This window comes from Saccoglossus kowalevskii, chromosome 15, assembly GCF_978046115.1.
Source record: "Saccoglossus kowalevskii chromosome 15, keSacKowa6.1, whole genome shotgun sequence".
In the NCBI taxonomy this organism is placed as follows: Eukaryota; Metazoa; Hemichordata; class Enteropneusta; family Harrimaniidae; genus Saccoglossus; species Saccoglossus kowalevskii.
Window position 1 is genome coordinate 28,828,164 of NC_140655.1, and position 25,594 is coordinate 28,853,757.

Consider the following 25,594-nt stretch of genomic DNA (forward strand, 5'->3'; position numbering starts at 1 on the left):
ATGCTCTCCTTTCCCATATGCTGGAGTACAATTTTATAGTTTTTTAAACACAAAAAATGATATATTTGTCTATTTAGAAATATTTTTCGTTTTTTATCATGACACCAAAAAACTCATTCTGAGTCGCCACTTTGACTTTGTTGATTTATTTGTCAAAATCAAGGGTTTTCATAATAATAATAATATTTTCCATGGGGCGGCATTAGAATTTAGCCATCTGTAAAACCCGGTATGAATTTGTTTCAAAGTTATACAGCCAAGTTCAACTGTTATGATTGTCTTCCTTATTTCGAAAATGTCTTTCATATTTACATCATCTTTGAATTTATTCTCTTTGTTTCGGAGGAGGGGGAGCTTGTGAGGAAATGTAATTACTTCAGTGAACAAGAATAAGTGTGTCTGCAGGCACACATCTTATGAAATGATTCCGTTTTTCTGTTGTTATATTGCACTGTGAACAAGAACACTGAAAAGTATGTACTCAGGCAGCACAGGGTGGCATAGATCACCGTACTGCCTTCAGTATATGTAATAATCTCATCATATGCTCTCTGTATTTAATTCTTGATGTTAGCACAGATTTCAAAAACAACATTATCAGATGTAAGACAGAGCTTTTTTACTTGATGGGAAAGAAAACGGTGGTGAAAACTTTAACTTTCAGATGAGAATCGAGCTTGCCATAACTCTATAATGTGACATTAAACTTTACAGTATCAATTATCTACAGAAATGCTACACTGTGTAGAATTTGATACAAATCAGACTGTGTTTCCAGTACCAATTATGCCAGGCATTTTCCCAGCTAAAATTTAGCGATTGAATTTCTTCTTTGGCAGTCATGTTTATTATTTGGTGGATGTGTACGACTTCCTTCCGTTTTTCCGCACACCTACTGTGACATCAGGTTTCACATTAAGAATTCTTTTGATTTTCACACATCTCATATTTATCTTTGTTTTCCTTTCTTGCCCCTTTTAGTGCCAAAGTCAACTTTTTCCGAATTTTTAACAAAATTTTAGAATTTTTCCAAAAATGTTTACAACACTTTTAGCCAATAGGAAATTATGTTCATTTGGTCGAAAATTATCAAAAAAGAATTTATAAAAATACATAAAAACAGCCAATGTGGCACCAATACTTAGCAGGAAATAATTATGGTGCTCATTCAGAGACAGAACTGTGTAGGAATCTAGGATTTATAAAATTGAACTTCACAGTAAACAAGTTACAAAAGTTGATAAACATAATTTTGTTACTGTAGAATACTTTATTTTCACTGGAATTAATTTTTGCTGAAAATGGAATTTGGGGCATTTTGTATGGAATTTATTTTCACTGTTTTTTGATGAGTTTAATGTGAAGTATAGGAAAAAAAGTATATTCGCTGGATTTTATTTTCACGGAATCATCCCTTCAGCGAAAATAGCGAAAATGAATTCCAAGCGAAAATAAAGTATTCTACAGTACTTTGTTTTGGTTTTTTAAAATCACATGTGCTTAATGATCTTTTGACCTTGCTGTATCTAAGGTTTTAAGTTGTTGCAACTGCGCTTTTTGCATAGTATGGGTCCCAAACAAAATGCACAATGCAGCATGGCAGCTAAAAAAACAAGGTGGCAATGTGAACATGCTCCTTTGTAATTACCAAAGGGAGCCAAGAAACTATAATAAACTGTACGCCTAACTTGTATATGGTGGAGGGGTATCGGCTGGTATCTAGTATGTAAAAATAGACAAGGGATAAAAGCTCCAACGATTTTTAAAACTGAAAAAGAAAACAGATGGAAGAATAAGTCAAATTTAATTTGTAACAAAATACCAGTTTAAAGAGTATTAGTTGCTCTTTCAAATTTCGCCAATACTTTACTTTAATTTACAGATAGAAGAATAAATAGGTAGAATAAATCAAGAAAACTAAACAGATGTGGGATCTCTGGGACCTTGATCCCTTGTCTATTTTTATAAACTAGATACAGCTGATACCCTCCCCCTTCCCATTACAGACTAGGCGTACAGTTTTGTATAGTTCCCTGGCTTTCTTTGTGTTACAAAAATGTTGGTTTCCATGCATGTGAATCTCAATTTCGCAGATTATTTCGGAACTTAAATCACCTGAATTACTCACTTGTTGATCTGAGCATTACGCATTGATTCTTGAGACTAAAAATTATATATACTGTTTTTTTTATTATTTTCAACTGATCTCTGTATATTTTCGGTATATTTTTATAAAATTTTATCAAATGTTTATCAAACCATTTAAAATTGTACTGCTGCGGTTTCACGTTTTTTGTTGTTGTTTTTTAAATTTCAACTGATCTTAGTCTCACCATATTTCTGCAAACAAACCTGCATACTGTAAAATGACTAATTTTCACTTGGTTTAAATTTCACTGATTTAGCATTTCAGGCATATTCAGTGGGTTTTAAATTCACGGTTTTATCATTTAGATAATGTGTTCTATGCTCAATTTTACTTATTCACTGGGTTTTAATTTAGCACATTTTCCAGTCAGCGAAATAAGCAAAATTAAAACCCAGTGAATAATTAACCCTTTTACAGTATATTTTTTTCCTATTTTAGTTTTAAAAAAATGTTGTCTATTTGTCCCAAAATTGTAGAAAAACACATCAAAATTTTGCATCGTAATGACGACAGGAATAAATACGGGCATATAAAAGTTTAACACCAATATTTTGTTGCTTTAATGTGTTGGAATGTCGTACATACTCCTTTGGCTGATTAGTGTGGGTCATTTGGAAAGGTGACATTATGTAATATTAGGAGCATTTAATCTATCCCACTTGGGGAGCAGGTCAAAGGTCAAATAGTAAAGTGTCAATATATGATTGCAATGTTTAGATCTTCGCTATTTGAAAGATGTTCTTAGCTAAGTCTGTTACTCTGAGTGAATTGATAAGATATTTTAATTGGTTCTTTACTATAGTTAAAGCGGGGAAGTCGTCACCCACGCATGCGTCAGTTGGTCATAGCGTGTCATTGTTTACAAACAAGCGTCTACCCCTGTGCCTTTGCGTTTTTAGCGTGTGTTGTTATCGTCGCTTGGGACTCAACTCCCGCGCGTGCGCAGGTGACAAACCACCTGCTTTAATGTTTGATTTTATTCAACCTATTAAATATCAACAAAAAAACACATACTGCGGGTAATCATTGATTTGGACGCGTCATCAACTTTTTTACCCAGTTGCAAATATTTTTTTCTGAAAAAACAAACACATAAAAGCATAAATGAGCCGTTTTGGGTAATTACATAGGAATCCATTATAAAGCATTATTTCATAAAAAGTGTATTGATCACGTTTTTTGATAATTCACAACAACCATATACACAAACCTTATAACTACACGTTATCTAAAAAAAATTGAAATACAATGACAATTTTTTATTTTATTTACATGATCAATTTGAAAAATTATCCATTGTCATGTTTATTTGACCACTTATCTGAATTGTGTGAAGAACAACATAAAATAAACAGTTTGTATGCTGTAAATGCCAAGTAAATCAGACAATATTCTTTAATTGTAGCCAGTTTTCTTATGCAGCGGACAGTAAATTTGTTTTTACGTGCGGTTTTGAATGTGATGCAGTTACACCATATTTTGTCTTTGTTTGTATGTCAAATTCATAAATTTCTCACAAAATAAACCTTCTTAACTTTTCTCTTACTATTTCAAAAATGTTGATCAAAACATTTTGTCAGTGCAAATCAGTTTTATTTTGTTCAAATTAACATACAAATTCTAGATAGTCTTATGTTGGTGTGTCAACAGTTATGTTGTTGATAGTTGACAGTAAAAGCCACCACAGGGCAAATTGTAAATTTCTTTTGTTTTTTAGCCAACTTCTATTAATTCAATGCTCTGTGATTTAAATCCTATTGTAGTTGTAATCTTGATAAATCTGATTTCTTTTATACTTTTCCCAACAGTCCTGTGTTCAATATTGTACAAAACGCTTTCATCCCTAGCTAAAATATTCCTGAGCTCTATATTTAATTTTCCGAATTTTTATCTTTCCAAAAAAAAAAAAAAAATCTGATACATTGTCCTTATATGGTCATTTATATTCCATATTTGAATGTATACATTTGAATCTGATTGTGATGACTTCCTGTTATGACTTTCAATACAAATGTCAACACCACAATCATTCATACCGTTATCAATTCACAAACTTTTAAGAAGTTTAAATATTTTTGGTGGGCTGTCACATTGCACAGAAAAAGATGAAAGAGTTCTTGTATATGCACCCTATTGCATTGTTCTTGTGATACTGTAATTTTAAAATTCTTGTGAAGATGTTCTATAGTACTGCCTAGGCATTTTGGCATTACCAGACCCTGGCCAGTTAATAAAGTTCATAATTTAATAATGTTTGAAACATTATTTTCAAATGGATTGTTTAATATTCAATTCATATAAGATTTGATTCAATATACTATAAAATGACTAATTTTCACTGGGTTTAAATTTCGTTGATTTAGCATTTCAGGCATATTCAGTGGGTTCACGGTTTTATCATTTAAATAATGTGTTCTTATGCTAAATTTTACATATTCACTGGGTTTTAATTTAGCACATTTTCCAGTCAGCGAAATAAGCAAACATAAAACCCAGTGAATAATTAACCCTTTTACAGTAATCAGGAACGTAATTCATGTTGATGAATTTTGTTCGTATTTTGTAGATGCTCTAACCATACATTTAGTCGCAAAAATGATTTTGCAAAATTGGTTACCTAGGATTGGATTGGATTTTGATGATTCAGATATATATCTAACTTCTAGACTGAAACCATTTTGGTCACATGATTACATTTAATCAACGGAGATTTAAAAAAAAATATTGTTGACGCCAACGGCCTGAGCAAAATGGCCACAAATTCTCTGTAACATAAAACAGATTAAACTCTTCTACTCACATATCAACATTTTGCACATATGTATTTCATTATCTACTATATTTAATTATTTCTATGAATTGATGTAAAAACAGCAGCTGTGTATTTTGCAAATTCGCGTGATGAAGTAGATCCTGTCCCATCTGTGGATCAGCGTCTTCCGATAATCACAAGAGACAGTTGTATCTGAGTTTTAAAATGATTGGCGTTTCTGTGTAGTTTATCATGTATTTGTAAAAAATTATAAATTCTGGTCCTATAATTTTGTACTTGCTTGCTAAAGGCCACTAGGGAAAAATATTCAACTTTGAGGGCTGTATATAGAACATCTTCATCCTTGTCTGCAATTGATAGCTTTCTATTTTTCCTTGCTTTGTATCCTCTATTTTGCACTCATAGTTATTGAAACCCAACCACCACCCAGTGTAAGTGCAATAGACACCCAGGCCACCACAGACAGCATACTCGTACAGTGGATACCACGTACAAACACAGACATAGTCCTACGCGGATATACTCTTGGACTCAGCGTAGGAACTCGAGATGTATACACGGTCACCCTAGACAGACAAGTGACGCAGTACACGATAGAAAATTTACAACCGTCCACTGTGTATCTTGTCACCTTACGTACATTCAACAATTTTGGGCAGAGCTTGCCAACTATTGAGGTAGTCTCCACAGAGTCGTCAAGTAAGTCTGTGTGTGTGTATGTGTTTGTGTGTCTGTCCATCCGTCTGTCTGTACATTCGTCATCTTGTGAATGGAATTTGTCATTTTTTGTCAAACCCAAAAATAGAAACACCCCAAATGGGGGGTGGGGGGATGGGGTCCTTAGTTGAGTCAATCGAGTACAGTATATTCTGTGTTTGACTTTCGATATTTTGTATCATTCTACATCATCTCTCCGTAAAAACAGCTCAACGGTTTCCTGAAGGAAAGAAAATACTTAATATCTTAAAAAGCACAAATCAGTAAAATCTGATTGATTGAATTTAATTCCTACTATTCTACATCAATGAAATATAGCCATTCTTGAACACCTCTGACAGATGAAATTATATTCAGATGGAACAATAAATTATTTTATAAATTATTTATTTATGTCAAATACAAATTACAAAAAACAATATAATTAGAAAATAACTATTAGTTGCAAACTATAAAGTCAGAATATTTATTAAATCTCTGTCAGATAAATCAAACATTTACTCATACCTTACAGTGTTTTTTCCCCACATGTCTTTCATAACTATAATGTTAACCCTTTGAGAACCATTGTCCCCTTTTGGCACCATATAGTCTGCTCATTTATAGTCTGCCCATTTTTAACAAAACCTTTTCATCAAAAACTAAAAGCAACTTTCTGCATCTGTCTGTGTGGCCTATAATGGAGATAAAATTTACTGAAAATTTTATAGAATGTCAAAATATTTGCACTGAAATTTCAGCGAAAAAAATCAAAAAAGGTTAAGGCTGAACCATATCAGGTAGTATTTGCTTCTGTTTCAGTTATTAACTGCTCCCCCGGAGAGTTCCAATGCCAAAACCAACTACAGTGCATTGATGAACGACGTCGATGTGATGGGCGCAGTGATTGTAACGATGGAAGCGATGAACAGCTTCCGAGCTGCCCTGTGCGCTGCAACTCTCAAGAATTCACATGTGCAGATCTTCGTCGGTGTATTCCCATCATCCAACACTGTGATGGAACTAACGACTGCGCTGACAACAGTGATGAATACAACTGTCCCGAGGTGTGCATCACCGGTCAGTTTCAGTGTTTAAGCGGTCAGTGTATCGGTAGCATTCAGTACTGCGATGGGTACCAAGATTGCCCCGATAATTCGGATGAGGCTGATTGTCGTAAGTATCTTTCTTTACTACAATACATTAATGGAGTGGGTAAAGACAAATAAATTTAATGCAATGTAAACACTGTGAATCGTTTAATTTTTTCTTGCATTTTATGGCATTTGTGGACACCAAACTTCACAAAAGTCACATACACTTCACGTCGCATGACCCAAGAGGAATTTTTAGTGCTAGAAAGTTTTGCAATTTGCACTGACTCGCAAAATTGAAATTGTAGGAATGTGCTATATGTAGGTAATGTTTCACCTGGTACTGTAAAATGACTAATTTTCACTGGGTTTAAATTTTGCTGATTTTCCATTTCAGGCATATTCAGTGGGTTTAAATTCACGGTTTTATCATTCAGATAATGTGTTCTATGCTAAATTTTACATATTCACTGGGTTTTAATTTAGCGCATTTTCCAGTCAGCGGAATAAGCAAAATTAAAAACCCAGTGAATAATTAACCCTTTTACAGTATATCTTCTTTCTCTTCATTGGTTATTGAGAGTAAACGTTGGTAAATAAATATCCGCAAAAAATTGATCCCCTTGCTTTTTTTCATGCAGCTTAAAATATGTATCTTGTATGTTATCAAATTTCTTTTGAATTTCTTTTCGAAAAATTCTATCCAACTTTTTCATAATTGGGAATGGGTATAAACTACATTTAATTTAACAGCATTTTCAACAGAATATTGTTCCACTGATCAGTTGAAATCTTGATTTATTTTTCTTCTGTAGCGCAACCGATACCAACTACGACTATCGCACCAGAACCTGCAAAGTGTAGTCGAAATGAAAGGATGTGCAGGAACGGTCAATGTGTGAAGAATGATTACTTCTGTGATGGTGACTTTGACTGTGATGATAGAACAGATGAAGAAAACTGCGGTAGGTACATGTACAAGACGATGGTCAAATTCACTTGTTTATTTCACCTGGTGTGTTTCTATGCAGTAAAGGTGAAACTATACGTTGCAAAGTCGGGCAATTGTATTCGGCAGTGTTTTCGCCACTGTCGCTAGTTGTTACATTGGTATTGGTAACAGTACTATGCAAAAACAATAACAAAGTCCCCACCAACCTATAATGAAATTAAGCACACTCCATACACATGTATGTCGCACATTCTTTTATTATCTTGTCCGAATCATAAATGAGGAAGGGTAAGGTATAGGTGGGGAAAGTTTCTGTTCATGGCGTCTGTCGTCGGTTATGTTACCAATGGCTTGTTAGTGCAATAAGTCAACTGTTTTCATTTTACTATATATTCTGATTTAATATAAATTCTGATTTAATATAAATTCTGATTTAATATAAATTCTGATTTAATATAAAGTTCAAAGTTTGTGTGTCTAGCTCCTATATTTTTTCAGATATTGGTAAAAAAATTAGCTTAAAATCTACATTGGTTCTACATGGGATCAGCCTCAACTGACAGACCTGGGTTTAAGCCCAGTTTCTCTTATGTAACTGTTTCTATTTAATCATTTTGTATAAGCAACTGATTTTTCCTATTTATTTTGTTTGTTGTTGACATTTTTTAAAACTTTGGTGAGTTGTTTTGATTACAGCTGCACCTTCGTCTTGTGAACCCAATGAGTTTGAATGTAGAAACCAACAATGTGCACAGAAGATCTGGAAATGTGATGGAGAAGTGGATTGTCTTGACGGCTCTGATGAATTCAACTGTGGTTAGTCTCAGTCCTATGTACATACACATACTACTGTAAAATGACTAATTTTCACTGGGTTTAAATTTCACTGATTTGCCATTTCAGGCATATTCAGTGGGTTTTAAATTCACGGTTTCGTCATTTAGATAATGTGTTCTATACTAAATTTTACATATTCACTGGGTTTTAATTTAGCGCATTTTCCAGTCAGCGAAATAAGCTAAATTAAAACCCAGTGAATAATTACCCCCTTTACAGTATTCACAGACATATTACATATGTCATCTTTTAGTATTTTCGCTTGTCATTCCTGCATAAAAAAAAATGAAATTCACTTCAGTATGTTAAAAGATCTTAAAATATATGTACATGTAGGTCCTTTGCATGCACGGTATTCATGACATTCCATGCAAAGAATCTAGACACGTCTACACAAAACTAAAAAATGTATGTTGTCCATAACTTGAAGTTAACTGTTAATTGAATATCGAGTTGCAATTTGGTCATGGTTTCGCAAAAGTGTGCTTTCTAACATAAAGGTGTGTTAATTTTTGTAACTTGATGTTCTTGTAACTCGATGTCTTGAAACTCGAACAATTCATCCTCTCTTAAAAATCATTACTATCAGAATCGGAGGTTTTTATGCATCATACATGTAGCTATACATTTTCTTACAATGATGTAAACCTTTTATCGCAAATAAATTCATGTGAACAAAAATCTGCCAAATTTAACTAAATTTGTTTAATTCTTATGGTGGTGATTTATAACAACAATAATGAAATGTCCACAGTCATATTGGATTCAAAGAAGGGTCTAGACACGACAATGTATTTGGCTTTGTCTCATACATTGTCTTGCCATAGATTCTATTCCGGAGGTTTGTTTGAATAAACCTCTTTTATGTCACATGCACTTAAACATGAGATGTATTTCTAGAATGTGATAGAGCAAAAATGTTAATTCTATTCACTGTCCTTAAAGGGCAATGCTCGTCGTGTCACGTCCTGTTTGATATTTAAGCATGTGCTGTACATTAATGTAAACTTCTGCATTATCTTCTCATGGTTTCTGTGTTATTTCAATGAAAACTTCAATGCACATCATCCTAGTTGTGAGCCCTTATATGTAATTAGCCCTTGCTCAAATCTGAAGTAATGTACAACATACCACTTGTGGCATTTTTATTCAGATTCCAAGGACCCTAATTCACGGTGCGAATCGTTTCAATATATGTGTCTATCTGGAGATGAGTGTATTCCTAAGAGTTACCAATGTGATGACGAGATAGATTGTAGAGATAGATCAGATGAAATAGGATGCGGTAAGTCTACCAGTTACTGTAAATAATTTTATTTTCACTGGAACTGATTAACATATATCATTTATTTTGACGGTTTTGTCAACTTTTGTGAAAGATTGGTATTTTTTCCTGATTTGTAGAAAATCGGAAAAATGCGTTTCACAACTTGTCTATTTATTTAATTTCATACCGTATTCAAAATGGCAGCCCCCCCCCATATAGTGAATATTGTGCGCCAGCTGACTGTGAATGAAAGATATTGATCTGAATAATGCTTTTTGTTACCTTGCCCATAACATCAAAGATGAAAGGGAAAAGTATATTAAGGGAAGAATTTCTTGTCCGGCGTTGTTGTTGTCGTTGACGTCGTCGTCGTCGTTGTCAATGTTAATAATTGTTATTGTGTGCACAATGCATATTCATATTGAAACAAACTATGATAAAGGGAATAATATTATATAACAAAGGGCGACGTTAATAATTGTTATTGTGTGCACAATGCATATTCATATTGAAACAAACTATGATAAAGGGAATAATATTATATAACAAAGGGCGATGTTAATAATTGTTATTGTGTGCACAATGCATATTCATATTGAAACAAACTATGATAAAGGGAATAATATTATATAACAAAGGGCAAGGTCACCAGAGTTCAACTATGTTTTTATTATTACTCATAAACAAAAAAATACATACAGAACTTAAGGAAATAAATACAGAAATAAACAGTAATTTACGCTGTGAAAAAGAATGCATATTCACTGCTTGATTTTTTTACAGGCCCACCTGTGATAATAACTCCACCAGTTGAAATGGTTAAAGTTTCCGAAGGAGAGACGATAATCTTGACTTGCAAAGCTGAAGGCATTCCAACACCAATCATATCGTGGCGGCTCAATTGGGGTCATATACCAGATTCTTCTAGGGTAAGCCAGCATTTCTTTGCTATCCTGTACTTGAATTCCTGCTCATGGGAAATTCTGTTTAGATTTTACCAATGCTTATAATTTGTGATGTTTTGAAAAGTACTTAAAGAGCGGTAGTCATTGCACAACGCGCGTTTGAATATCATGTAAACAAACAATGTATTTTACATGTACTGCATACGCCACTATGAGTCCTCATATCGAACAGGACACGGCGCAACGACCACCGACCTTTAAAGCGGGAGGGCCGTCACTTGCGGACATGCGGGAATTGAGTCCCAAGCGACAATAACAACACGCTAAAAATGCAAAGGTTCATGGGTAGACACTTGTTTGTAAACAATGACACACTATGGCCAACTGACGCATGCGCAGGTGACGACTTTAAGCTTTAAGCTAACTCAGTCATTTACGTTTGACAAATTTAAAAGGGACATTAGTATGTTAAGTCTCATCCTTTCCATCTTGAATTTTGTTAAATGTCACGCTGTCTTCTGATTCTGTTAAATTCTTTTGAAAAATCTAAATTCCTCTTTAGATTTTTTGAGGGTTAATGTTCTGATTGTTGTTGCTAGGTAACAGTAACTTCTATCAATGGCCTTGGTGTTCTAACGATAAAAGATGTACATGAATCTGATTCTGGGGCTTATACATGTGAAGCCATGAACAACAAAGGATACCTCTTTGCTCTCCCTGATGCCATCGTCATAGTAACACGTAAGTTTATACTACTTAAGATTGAGAGAACTATAATAATATTTACATTCCTGAGGGTAGATTAACTGATAAGGGTTTGCAAATTTTCTAACCATTCATGGTGAAGTCACACTGTCATCTTTTAAATTTTCTCGGTGGTGGTTGTGCACTCGTCTGACAGTCAGGTACGCAACCTTGACAGAAAAAAATCATGTAATTAGGGGGAGATATTTTGGCAAGACACATTATGCAGGTATAAATGTGTTCAATTATTTAAAGTACTGCCCGGGAAACTCCAATGTCCAACTTATCAAAAGGTTCATATAGTCACATGATCTTTGTTTAGAGCATGGAAGGTACTAACGGAAGGGGCCACGACGCTATTGTTTTAGCTTTACCCCCATGATCGTTTGTCAATGTTTGTGCACAAACATTGTTCTTGTTAGCTTTTAGCACCTTCGTACAATAGGTTACGACCATCTCGAGCATTTGGTAATATTCGGAGCATGTTCGGAAGCGATAGTCGAACCTCGCATGTACAATATTGAAAATGGCGTCTAGTTTGAATGCTGTTGTTTCCGGGGATCTTGGCGAACTTTAATGAAAAATTGTCAAATATAACATTGATTGAAGAAGAACTGATGAAATATCGTAGATTTTGTATTCGTAATGGTGATGAGACGTAATCAATGATTGCTTGACACGATTGCATTATTCAATGGTACCATTGTCAGTGCGTGGGTTTGGCACCCGAAACTGTCGAAATTTTTGACCACCGGACATCAGCGAACACCAACAGAAAAGAAAGTATCGAAAGAAGAGCATGCCTAGACACTTTCTCTGTGATAATATTTTTTAGGAGTCCTTAGGAATTGTTGTTGTATGCACTCGAAATCTTGTTATAGTTACAGTTGCTAATTAAAGCATGTGAAATTTGTGAAGTCAAACGTTTATCTGTTTAGAGTATGATTTCTTGGCGCTAGTACATGAAAAGATTGGGTATTCACACATATGAGAAATTGGTTCTCCCAATGGGTTTGGGGGCTATTAGGGATGCAGCTTTGAATACAGATTTTACAAATATCCAAGTTTTGAGATTAATATGATGCATATTGTGTGTGTGTTTTTTCAGCACCAGAGGGACATTGTACAGGGTCACTTTTCAATGCTGAAGCTGTGACTGTAGCAGAATGCGTTTCTTGTTTCTGTTTTGGTATCGCTCAGATCTGTTTTAGTAGTACTTATAATGTATTCCAGGTAGGATATAATATAATTTTTTTTTAGAGTGAAACCTTGTGTATTGTGTGAAATGGACATACTGCATAATACCTACTGCAAAAATCATATGATCTAATTTTAATATTGAATTTTTCAATGCTAAAATATTGATATATCAGAGAGAAACATAGCATGGGATACATCATCAAAATTTACCATCAAATGTGTATATTGTATCTATATATGGTTTTTATTTACAAATATTAAAGGCCTTCGGCCCATAAAGTTATTACAAAACAAAGGAACATTTGTGCGTTTGTACAGTTAAAGCGAACCTAAATGCGGCCTTAATTTATAGTTGTGTATATTCTAAACTGTATTCGAAATAATATTGCAGTGGTTTAATTTTGTTTTAATTATAACTGTAGCTTGGATAGGCATTTGAAGTGCTTGCAATTAAACACCATGGAGGCCATTCATGGAGGGGAATAAACAACTAACAAACATATTTAACATCCGGGTACTTTTCAAAGCTATGACGTTTTAGTATCTGATCACATTCGTATACGCCATTGTACATAGCCGTTCATGCTGCCAAGCATTGTGTACTACTAGTATAAACTCAACTTTTATATGCACAATGTGCTTTTTAAAACTTGGGTTAGAGCCTTATGCGTTTGAACCACAGTATTCTGAAAGTGGAAGCCCAATTGCGTTAAAGTACCGTACTTCCCCGATCGTAAGCCCCTCCTGAGTATGAAGCCCATTCCTATATTTTTATTTTTAGGTATTTATCGAGTTGAGAACATTCACGATTATAAGCTCAGAGTGTTTTTACTGGGCGTCGACGATATTCTTTAAAATATGCGTGTAAAAGGTGTGTTTCATTTCATAATAATCGTGATTGGCATGGTAGTTTGGTTCGTGTTTTTTTTAACTCGCATTAATTTCAGAGTACATGGCGAACATACACAACGTGGTTCGCATCCTTTCTATTCTGTCATTTACTCAGGATGAACCCCGATGTTGCAATACTGGATGGAGTAATCCATATTTCTTCGAGTAGTAGCTTTCGAAAAGCCAAAAATGTGATCGTTAAGTCATGTACCTGGTTATTGGGCATGGTTTACTTTGAGACTATCATGAAAGGCCTAGGGTTTGAACGATGTGACATGATGTTGGCGACCGTGAAATTCATCCTCCACGCTAAGTTTACCCACGGTTACTATAAACCGTCGTTTATATTTCGGAAATTGCGAATCGCCAGCTTTTAGGGAAAAAATCATCGTTTTTTCGTTGCAATCAGTGCTACAGATCGCATTTTAACATTTTGGTAATTCACTTCCGCATTACGTTAAAAAATCATCGTCAATAATCGGAAAATTTCATCATTACGACACATCATTTTGATTGGTTAATGAAAGACATGACCTGTTATGTCAAAGGAAGTTGTTCCAGGTCAAATCGTGCTGAAAAACCTCATGGTGGAAAATTGCTTTGCGTCGAGTTTGCGTACGATCGAAAACATACCAAAACGACTCAAGATAATGATAAATGCCTTCGTCCACTGTTTCCTCACAGATCCTACCCATTATTTCACCGTAAATTCTGACGGTATGTAAATCGTATTGTAATAAAATGTGCGTTTTTTTTATGAGCATGTTTGTTTCTTCATTGTAAGTGTCGTGGAAATCAATGACGCATTTTTTTTTCGAAAATAATATTATTTTCCCGAGCCCGGCGTGGTGAACGAATAATTGTTTTGGATAATTTTTCGTTGTTAGCAAGATGGTTACAGTGTTTAACCCCAAAACAAAATCATCTTTTCTGAGCTGGTCCTCGAGTATAAGCTCATCCCTTACTTTTCCCTTACGTGTTCATGCCTCCGGGCTTATGATCAGGGAAGTACGGTATACTGTGAAGATTCAATTCAGTCCAGTGTGAGTGATGAGAGTATATCGTCGACGATGCCCCTTGTTCGGATAATAGTTTTATTTAAAATTACACGGGAGGTCTGTGAACAATCTGCTTGGTGTTCCTGTGACAATTGTCCCATGATTTGCCAGTGCAGCCCCGTGAATACATGGATGAAAATGTTTCCATCACCACCCTACAAACTCAAGATTGCATACTCCAGCATCCATACTTTGAATAATTTGCACGCCGCACAGTGCAATACTGGAAACAGCATTTATTAGACAGTTAGACAAAAAACAAAACAAAATGCCTGTCTCGATCAATTGCACATCCATAATGTTTGTATGTTGATAAGCTTGTAAATAACATTAACGTAAAAGTCGAAACAACATAGACTAGAAATCAATTCACCAGTCCCGCCAACTATGGCTCCCTAAGTTGCTTATATTTAATCAGATACTATTTCGTCATCATGCTTTGTTACCTTACCTGTTTATACCTCATGAGGGCGTTTTTTATGGCAAGATGGCGCAAACGGAAGTCCTTTGCAGGTTTATGGTTTCTCATATTTAAATCATCATAACTCTGAAGATAATCATTTTTTTAATTTTTTTTTTCAAATTTATAATCACTATACATAACTTGATGAATACAAACACCAAAATAGGCTCTATTTAGTTCCCCTTTAATATTTCAATAAATCTGAAATTTCGTACCTAACATTTAATGTATGAAATACATATTCATCAAGGCGTTTCAAAATGACATCATCATGTGATTTCATTAAAAGAATAAATTTGTGTAAAGTCGGTGGATTATAGAAGTAACGGGGTAGATATCTATCACGAAATTCATTTTAAAAAGAGCAGACTAACAGGAAGTGGTACTCATCTTCTATTTGGTTTGTTTCACAAAGTTGACATATTCTCTGGTTTCTTTTGATTGCTCCTCTACTTACTTCAATGCGAAGACAGTGTGCTGAGCAGCGAAAGCGTGATAAGGCATTTTTGTGTGAAATAACAGGGGGTTCAAGAAATATGACTGTCTTGATAAAATGTGTATATTATATTATCAAACATGAAAATATCCAAAAATACTTTCAATTTTGTTTAAAAGTTTGATTTTGTTGAAAAATTTGCATGATCAAAGACCAATGAACTTATAACATAGCAGCTGGTAACAATAGCAATTTTTTATTATGAATATATAGGATTTCCTGTTACCATGGATACAACATTTTCTCACTTTACTGAACTCACAAAAATTGATCTGTTGTAAAATTAAACTAGTTTAAATTTTAGCTGCTACAATTTACAACGATGATTTATGTTTATTTTTTAGGAAACTTTAGATTTCACTCAACCAGGTAACATCTTCGATATGAAGTTAGTGAAAAGAAGAACTACCAGTATAGAACCAATAGATGATATATTTCTGGGTGTCAATACAGCTACGGCTGAACTCTATGTGCAGGATATCACAACTCAAATTGGACAGGGTGAATATCATTGGATGTTACCACAGCAGTTCTTAGGCAATCAGGTAAAAGATATGGCGTGTATCAAACACAATAGTGAAATAATAATATCACAAAGCATTGCATTATGGGATTACTTATTCATGAAGATGTTCAATTCAGAGAAACAAATAAGTAAGCAAAAACGAAAATTGTGACAGACGAATTCACAACTGTTGTGGCGATAAAATATTTTCTTAATGATAATCACTTAGGTTAATGATTATTGTTACATGGACATTTTGAATTTCATGCCACTTAGGTTAATGATTATTGTTACATGGACATTTTGAATTTCATGCCACCTAGGTTACTTTGAATTACATGGATGTATGGTTTCTTTCAGTTAACTAGCTATGGGGGTCTTCTCCAATACATGGTGAGGTACGAAATGAATGACTTCCCAAAATCTTCAAACGTTCCAGATGTGGTACTTCAGGTAAGTTGTGTAAAGTATTCATTAAACAGCGGTGGTGGTCAACATTTTGTATTTATATTACAAAGTTAAATAAAACAAAGAAAAAAAAGGTAAAACATGACCCTTTCAAATGTAAAAAAAAAAAAAAAATCATTTTGATGAAAATCAGCGTAATGATAATGTTTGCAGAAAACAATATTTTCGCCAAAAAAAAGTAGATCAACAACTTTTATTTTAAATACATGTACAAGTTTTTAAATTCTTTAAGGTTTGCAGCACACTAATACATGTGTGATCAAACGTTTTCTTAAAATCTCTGCGCACACTCTGAAGAGTTTGTGATATACATGTAACAACCATACTCAATATATTTTAAAATTTAAACATTACCTGAAAACATTAAGGTTTTCTATTGTTTTGCAAAATGATTTATTGAGTTATAATGGTCACCTTATTCTCTGATTATATAGCTTCTTTAGTTTAGCCATTTGTCATTTCCAGGGTAATGGAATTAGGCTTGTTCACCACATTCGTGAGCAGCCAACTGCGGGAGTACAGAACAGCCGAAAGGTGGAATTAACAGAGGTAAGTTACTGAGCACTTTACTTTTTAGCTCCTCTGTTGACTTTGTCAAGCAGAGCTTATCAAATGAGTGATTGGCTGTGGTCTCCATGTCAACTTTTTACTTTTTCGACTTCTTCTTGAAAACTACACGTCTGATTGCTTTGATACTTGATGTATATGTACCTTGGGTGGACCTCAGTTAGATTTGTTCATTTCATGGTGATATCTTCAATTATCAAATTTTGATGAATATTTTTGTCATTTTTGGTAAAAAGTGATATTTTCAAATTCTTGTTGAAAAACAGCAAGTCTGATTGCTTTGATACTATACATATTGTTCATTTTCTAATGATATCTTCAGTTCTTTAATTGAAAATTGCATTGCTCACAGCAGAGCTATCTCAGCGGAGAAGCTGCATGTTTTTTCAATATTTCAGTAAATGATCCCTAAAAAAGTGAGAACTGGTGGTGAAAAGGTTACCAGGGGGTAAAATACACAATATTGGTGCAAACATATATTAGTGTTCGATACTCAGTACTGTACATCAAATACAATTATAATTCATCAGTAACATGAAATGATGCATTTGCAAGACACACAACAGTAATCGTTGAAATAAAAAATAAAAACCACAAATACGCTTGCACAGTGACTGTTATTGTACCTACATATCAAAGCGGTGCATACAAGTATTCGAGAATTTAACTTATGCTCGCATTTTTTTTTATCATTGCAGAATAATTGGGACAGAATTGACACAGGCAGAGGAGATATCCCAATCACAACCCCAGCAACTAGAGAGGATTTGATGATGGTGTTAGAAAACATTGATACTTTTATGATTAGAGCTTCATATCAACCTCTCATGACATATACAAGGTAAGATTCACTGCAACTTTAGTTTATTTACGCAGATTTTTCACTTTTTATTGATTTGTAGCGATAAAACTCTGTCTTAGTGCTACAGGATTCTCACAAACTGCAAGACCTAGGGTGAGAGCAGTCAGTGCTCCTTTCCATCCAGCTATATTCCTAGCCATTGTTCACTGCCGATGTTTGTCTGCTTCGTTATTTGCAATACATAAAAAGAACAATCTTTTCTTTTCACTTTCAACTTTTGAACAAATAACAAATTTATTTGTCTGGTCTTACCTTTGAGAAGTCACATATGTCATATCGGCAACACCTTTACCAGATTAATTTCTTCAAAGTGGTGAAGATCTACTCTGCTGCATACTGAAAATGAGCACTATAAGTTTTAGGGAATACAATGCAAAAATGCACATGAATTATTTCTCTGATCTGTATTAAGTATTAAGAGGACTTTTACTGCATCACAGAAAACAATTAAAATAATCTTGTCAAATTCTGCTGCTGTTGCTATGACATATGATTCAAGCTTCATCTAGTTTGTCAAAATTTCTATCACGCGAGAGAACAGAAAATACTCTTCCCTCAATATCAATAAGAAATAAAAACAGCAGTGTTCTTTAATTATGTGCATGAGGACGCTGTTGCTATTTTTTTTAATTTTATTATTTAGTATAAGCGATATTTCATTGGATTTCGCTGTGCCAAGACCAACCGGACAAGAGAGAGCAGTTCTGGTAGAAGATTGTACGTGTCCTCTAGGATATAGTGGATTATCATGTGAGGTAAGAACACTTTACAACATTGTACAATTCTCAATATTTGTTCACACTGGCTGAATTTTGCTTGAAAAGTTTTGTGAAAATGCAGGCAAGATAATAATCTGCCAATTATGTCTGCTTCGTTGGGTATTTTATGTTCTTCTCGGGATACACACAGCATGGCAGTACTACTGCAGTGCCTTGTTTTACTGCCACATTGACATGAACATCGTCATAGTCATTATTCTGATTGCCACGGTGGTTTATTTCCACTCTGCCATTGCTGACTTTTTTGAATGAAATCAATTTCATGAATTGCTGAAAACTCATATGTAGGCGTATCATTCTTGCAATAGGAGTTTTGTTAGTGAATAATTGTGTACGTTGTGTGTTTTAACGAGGATGTGAATCGCAATTTACATGGAATAATTATGCAAAATAATATGCAAATGTTATGCAATTTAGTATGTATACTGTTACTGCCTCATTTTAAATTTCTAGTGAAAATATTAGTATTGTTCTTAGATAATGCACAAATTTTTTTCATTGCTTGCTTTCGTATTTATGCTTTATGCAACATTTTTTTCCCATGATTCAATGCATCTTTTTGTTGCTCAAACCAAGGTAAGATTTAAACTTAGATCAACCAATCATGAGACGAATACATCCACCATTACACTACTAAAGACCTTCCATCGTTGTCTGTAGTACTTCATGGTTTAGTGTTCTTTCTGTTGACTTATAGGATTGTGCTATTGGATACAGAAGAGTCAAAAACAACCAATACCTCGGAACATGTGTAGAATGTAATTGTAATGGACATGCTAGTCAATGTGATCAAGATACAGGAGTCTGTAGAGTGAGTATCACCACACAATTGTCACCATGGTTACCAGTGTGATGTCTAATTTCTTAGAATATTACAATTATACTCTGAGAGTATTCAGAGAATACTTAATCAGGGTCTTGGAACAATTATGCTAAATATTAATGGCCTGAATGTTGGTGTATTGAAACAAATTATGATTTCCTTTATTCTGCCTTGTTTTAGAAATACTCTGTCCAACTGTGCTGTGGAACAGAAACAAATATTTCATGTTCATTATAAGTAATATTTTTCACAGAATAATAACATATTTGAAAAAAAAATGATAGAAAGCAGTCGTGCTTCTAATCTAGCTTAGACGTATTTATTACTTGAAAACCTGTTAGAACTTAGTGCCATATATTGTTTTGATCTAATTTTATTTTCTGTAGGGTTGCCGTGACAACACTGTCGGGGCATACTGTGATACATGCGCTAGTGGTTACTATGGCAATGCTATAACTGGTCAATGTCTGCCATGTCCATGTCCATTAACAACACCAGAAAATCAGTGAGTATCTGTTTTCTTCTATCAGTGTGTGTATTAATGTGATACTTACTGTTTTCCAAACATTTTGTAATGAACTGAAGTCAAAAAATCAAAACAAGCAACAAGGGAATCCATAACTTATGTAAGAGTGGCTGCTGATCAGCTGAAGATGAATTTTATTCAAGCCATTTATCATATACTTTGTTTTATAAGTTATGTAAAAAATGCAATTTATCATTGTCATAGTTACTGTACTCTGTTCAATTTTTCATAAATGAAAAAAGTTTTTATGGCATTCATGAAAGCAAAATTTTGCATCAGAAATTGTCACAATTTTCATTGACTTGTGAGATTTGTAAAAATTTACAGGATTTGGAACACCTCTGAAATTTGAATATACAAAGCCAACTATTTATTATTTTGTATTTTATTAAGGTTTTCTCCAACTTGTTACATGGATGCAGATAATCTCCCAACTTGTGACTCCTGCCCTGTTGGCTACACTGGAAGAAATTGTGAAAGGTGAGTATGTAACCATGGATTCTTTGTTGCTAGGCAACAGCATACTCCATCTACATCAAATAAGCTTGATACATGTACATTATTATTCTCATGTTGATAGGTGTGCTCCTGGGTTTGAAGGCAATCCAAGTCAGCCTGGCGATAGTTGTGTAATCAGTTCAGGTATGTAAAGTTTTTGATAAATTCTATTATTAAGTGTTGACTGATTGCTTGTTAGTTCCTGTTTCCGTCTGTGACATCTCTAACATTTTCTCAGATATTCTGCAGCAGATATCAGTGAAACTTGGGAGGTTGATGAACAAGTCTCTGCCGAGTATGCACATAATTTTTTTTTCCAGATCTGAAAATCCTAAGTGGGTCTTTTTCAAGATTTTCATACAAAATTACCTCTCCCTACTGCACTGACAGAGCAACTGAGCATGCTCAGAATAAATAATTAGCTTAGATTGTAATGCTAGGGTTTTTAGTGATGTCATAACCTTGATCTGAATCAGTGACAGATGGGTCATACCATTACCAATCTCAGTGGAAAATGTTGAGGGGTGTCAGGGCTACATTTTGATGGGAATTATAGTGGTGCATGATAATGAAACAAACCCAGGTCCTGGTAATATACAAATACCTGAATTAACAAAGAAGTCAAGTTGTAATTAAAGGTACATCAAGGTTTACCGTACTCAGATTTATGAATGCTGTTTCTTGACCATGTATGAGACATAGTTTAGTTGCACTTGTGTACTCTGAGATTTTGGATCTGGGTCAATGAAAGTTTTCAGTTATCAAATTAAGGGAAATCACTTTATAATGAGTTGTACCCACATAGAGTACATATTAATTCAATTGTTTGCTAATGTTCCATGTATTATTTTAACATAAGTATTTTATAATTAAATAACGGAGACTGTGACATTCGTGTCTTGTTTCTTGCTGTTTATTATGCACCAAACCAATCACCTGCATATTTGCTATGCTCTGCTTATAAACAAACTTGGCCAAAAACTGTTGTCTTATCTCCATTATGTATTTGGCTTGCCTGTAATGAATTGATGGGAAAATCATAGTAGTGGCAAAATGCCTGTCGTCCAGTGTCGTTATCGTCGTTAACTTCTCTTGTTTTTGATTCAATTGATCAGAAGGAACTTTGTGCAGAACAGAATCATCATCACATGTTACATTACATACATCACATACCCTAATGGATTTTTTGGTATACATAAGCCTGATATCTACACAGTAGAAATTACCTTTAGCAAAGTTACATATTGTCATTAAATAAATGTGTTTCTAATTTTTCAATGACATATTGATTTGCTGTTATTATATCTAGTACTCCTTTATGCTGAGTAGATGCAAAGCCTTTGATGAGGAAATCAGTATAAACCTAAAGTCAGTATGTAGTTGTAATTTCATTTATCGTTTTTTTCAGGTGGAGTTGTCAACTGTGATGAAAGAGGAGGTGATAATCTTTATGACGGTCGCTGTCAATGCAAGGTATGTAAGACTGCTGCCACCAGAGTGCATCACATTTTTAACAATTTTCTTGAAAGAGTAATTAAATTTACTGTTTTTTTTGTTTATCATGCAGCATTGTTGGATTAAAGCAGGTAGTCTACTTTAAACTAATGTACATATATTTATACTGTAAACAGCTTAATTTTCACTGCTAGCAAGGTTTGTGCGTCGTTGGACCTAAGACAAATTTTACAATTTTTCTCTTGACCTTTCTCTTGATGAATGGTTGACCGTAATCATGGTTGTTCTGACCATGGTCATGGATGTTCAAGCATGGTTGTCTCTAAGGTCATGCACTATTGGAATTGGCAGTTGACCATGGTAGTTTATGGTTGACCATTAAATACCATGGTTGTCTCTAAGGTCATGCACTATTGGAATTGGCAGTTGACCATGGTAGTTTATGGTTGACCATTAAATACCATGGTTGTCAATTCTCCAGGGTGTATCATTGTGTTCGTATATTTCAGGGTAATACATTTGGTGAATCATGTGACCAGTGTCAACCCAATACCTTCTATCTATCATCTGACAACCCTGATGGATGTATATCTTGTTTCTGTATGGGTATCACCAACCAGTGTCAGAGTACATCACAAAACAGGGCACAGGTAAAAAGATTTCAGTTATCATATCATAGAACGTTCCACGTTGCTAAGATGCGCAACACTGTACCACGCATTTCTATGGGCTCTGTGCGTGCTGCTGTGGAACGCCGGTCGAATAGCCGGTGAAAATAGCTAAAGTCAAGGAAACAGCACATACTCAACTCTGAAGTGATCCTGATTATCAAAATCTATTTATGTAGGGGTAATCTTGTTACACTATTCAGGGGAGTCTCAACAACTATTCCAAAGTACAGTTTTCTGAGAGTTTTTCGGCCTGTGATGGTTACCAGGTGATGAAAATGCCTGGATGTCCACCCCGACAATATTTGGACATTTAACAAATAATTATTTTCGGAGATGGCTGAATTGTAGAGCTAAAATTATTGCCATATTTTGAGTAACATCACTAAAAGCGAGTGTTAATCAATGATGAAAAGATTGCAGAATAATTTGAGTAGAGATAATGAAAATAACGACACATGAAGTATGAATGGTTTTATTTTAGAAACTTGAAGATGAATTTCACAATTTTCTGCCAAGGGAAAATTATTGTTTCAGCCCAAATCTGGTGGTTCATATAAAATTATCATTGTAGGTCAAATTATTAACCAATAAGTGCTAAACTTTTGTCACAATTCAAAATGTTGATTAACACTTGTAGCCAATAGGAAATTATGTCCATTTGGTACAAAAAAATGAAAAAAATACATAAAAAGAGGAAAACAGTTGTACCAAAATTTTGATGAAATAAAACAAAAACAAAGCATTCACTTATGTTTATATTTCATCAGGTTTTCTCCAGTTTTTCATCACCTGAAGATGTACAAGGATTTTCATTGGTCAATAGGGCTGGAACACCTGCTGCTGATGCCCAGTTAGCCATCAATCCTGCATCCCAAGAACTTCTATTTTCTGGATTTCGTACACTCTCCCCAGGCGTTTATTATTACCAACTTCCTGCAAAGTTCCGTGGTGATAAGGTAACCTACCATGTTGAGACATCACAAGTTGACAGTTATAATTATAGTGATTTCATTTGTTTTCAACTTTGTGTACAATAGCCAGATGTTAGTGGTTAATGTGTTAATGTGATATCGTGTGTAAAGCCAGAGTACAATTCAACACTAGTGTTTTTTAAAAAAGTTTTTTGTGTCAGGCGACAGTTTCGGACATTGAATGTTATTGTTGTATCTCCTGACTTTTTTTTGTATGTGCAAATTGCAAGTGCTGGTACTGACTGACACATCATATTCATGTTTGGGACTACATGACAGGGCTGTGTGGCAATCTCTCTATCAAATGGCAATTTAATGCGCTATCCTGGTGTCAACCAGGCTCAGTCGAACACAAGCACCTGCGGACCTTAACCAAGGTTCCCCCAAAGTTAGTTAGTTAGTGAATGAATTTCGGCGAGTGGAATAGGCCTTCCCATTGAATCTGTGGCACACTCACCCTGGGTATGGGTCGACCCTTTTGATGTTCAGCCTAAGGTATGATTTGAACTTGGGTCTACCGATCGTGAGTCTGATGCGACAACAACTAGGCTACCAGTGACCGGTAACACTAGTGTGTAACACTTCTTTGTAATCCAGAATACTGGTGCATTTCTGCAAGAACAAAATAATGCCCTCAGGCTCAGATCAGTTTCAATTATCAGTGAAAATCTGGTCTGCAGTAATCACTGTTTAATTACTTTTATTGATTGTTGATAGTGTTCATATTTTATTTCATTTCTAGGTGTCATCATATGGTGGTTATTTACGTTACACTATAACACACAGAGCTAGTCCAGGTTCAAGTCCAATGAATGAACCAGATGTAATGCTACAGGTAGGTAATCTCTCTCTTACATAGTGTATGGTATATAGCAGTACTGAATTCATGAGATAAAGATATGCAGCTGGTCACTGTGATATGCAAAGACGACCACATGGAAATTCTCACATCTCAAGACAAACGTGTCTTTCTAGAAATATCAATTCAAATGAATCGTCAAGCACTGCAACTGTTGTCTAGCACCGTCATCTATTTAAACAATTACAGTTCCACACACCCAAATATCTCATTCAAAAAATTCATTCTTTATTCAATAACTTCCGCGTTATTTGCAGGGTAATGACATCACATTATATCACTACAGTGAGAAGTCAGTCTCAACCAATGGTATCACAGCATATCAAGTACCATTCTATGAGGTAATGCTTTCACATTTACATCTGTGCACGTGTCAAACACTTCAACATTTCTTTTTCTAGCCTATTTGTATATCAGTGGCTCTTCCAAACATGGGAACAGGGGCGTAGCGCCTTCATACCCCAGGTCCTCTTTAATACCGAATTGCTCAACAGTTCAGAATGTCTTAATTTCTGAGGTTTCAGGACCTATAATTACTCTCGTCAGATGTGTGCTCACTCTTAACATTTTTTTTTGCAAAAAACCTCTGTAAATAAAAAACACAATGAACCTTTATGTGCTCTTAACTGATTGACGAAATAATATTATATTGTTGTAAATTTGGGTTGAAAATAAATACTAATAATACAACGTCCTGTTGTGTCCCTTGACTTATTTTCATGTGCAAATTTCAAATGAAAATGATGACACATATTGCATAGCCACAAAAGCCATATATTCATGTTTGGGACTACATGACAGGACTGTGAGACCATCTCTCTCTATCTATTTCATGCGCTATCTCGGTGTCAACTAGGTCCAGTCGACACAAGCCACTGTGGAATTTCTCCAAGATTCTCCCAAAGTCACATCCGTGAGTGACGAAGAGAGTATTCTGTAAAAACAATCCTACATAAAAAATGACTCGAAAAAATGATATTTATAAAAAAACAAACACACACAGCCATTTGATTGAGCAGTGTGAAAAACAAAATACAGCAACAACATCCTGAAAAGAAATATTCAACTCAAAAATAGAAATACAA

At 34.6% G+C, this 25,594-nt stretch overlaps 1 protein-coding gene across 1 annotated transcript in view; it reads left to right on the forward strand.

Annotated features, from left to right (window-relative positions):
- Positions 1–25,594, forward strand: part of LOC102800892 (basement membrane-specific heparan sulfate proteoglycan core protein-like) — a 187,512-nt gene that overhangs the window by 80,347 nt on the left and 81,571 nt on the right. Inside the window, exons 7-28 of the mRNA XM_085508562.1 lie at positions 5,328–5,621; positions 6,441–6,794; positions 7,528–7,677; positions 8,361–8,480; positions 9,655–9,786; positions 10,552–10,697; positions 11,273–11,414; positions 12,526–12,650; positions 15,870–16,070; positions 16,391–16,483; positions 16,964–17,047; positions 17,764–17,906; positions 18,571–18,682; positions 19,404–19,517; positions 19,916–20,034; positions 20,449–20,535; positions 20,636–20,697; positions 21,962–22,026; positions 22,518–22,658; positions 23,447–23,635; positions 24,393–24,485; positions 24,767–24,850. Coding sequence (XP_085364688.1) covers positions 5,328–5,621; positions 6,441–6,794; positions 7,528–7,677; positions 8,361–8,480; positions 9,655–9,786; positions 10,552–10,697; positions 11,273–11,414; positions 12,526–12,650; positions 15,870–16,070; positions 16,391–16,483; positions 16,964–17,047; positions 17,764–17,906; positions 18,571–18,682; positions 19,404–19,517; positions 19,916–20,034; positions 20,449–20,535; positions 20,636–20,697; positions 21,962–22,026; positions 22,518–22,658; positions 23,447–23,635; positions 24,393–24,485; positions 24,767–24,850 — 3,050 coding nt within the window. The remainder of the gene's footprint in view (positions 1–5,327; positions 5,622–6,440; positions 6,795–7,527; positions 7,678–8,360; positions 8,481–9,654; positions 9,787–10,551; positions 10,698–11,272; positions 11,415–12,525; positions 12,651–15,869; positions 16,071–16,390; positions 16,484–16,963; positions 17,048–17,763; positions 17,907–18,570; positions 18,683–19,403; positions 19,518–19,915; positions 20,035–20,448; positions 20,536–20,635; positions 20,698–21,961; positions 22,027–22,517; positions 22,659–23,446; positions 23,636–24,392; positions 24,486–24,766; positions 24,851–25,594) is intronic.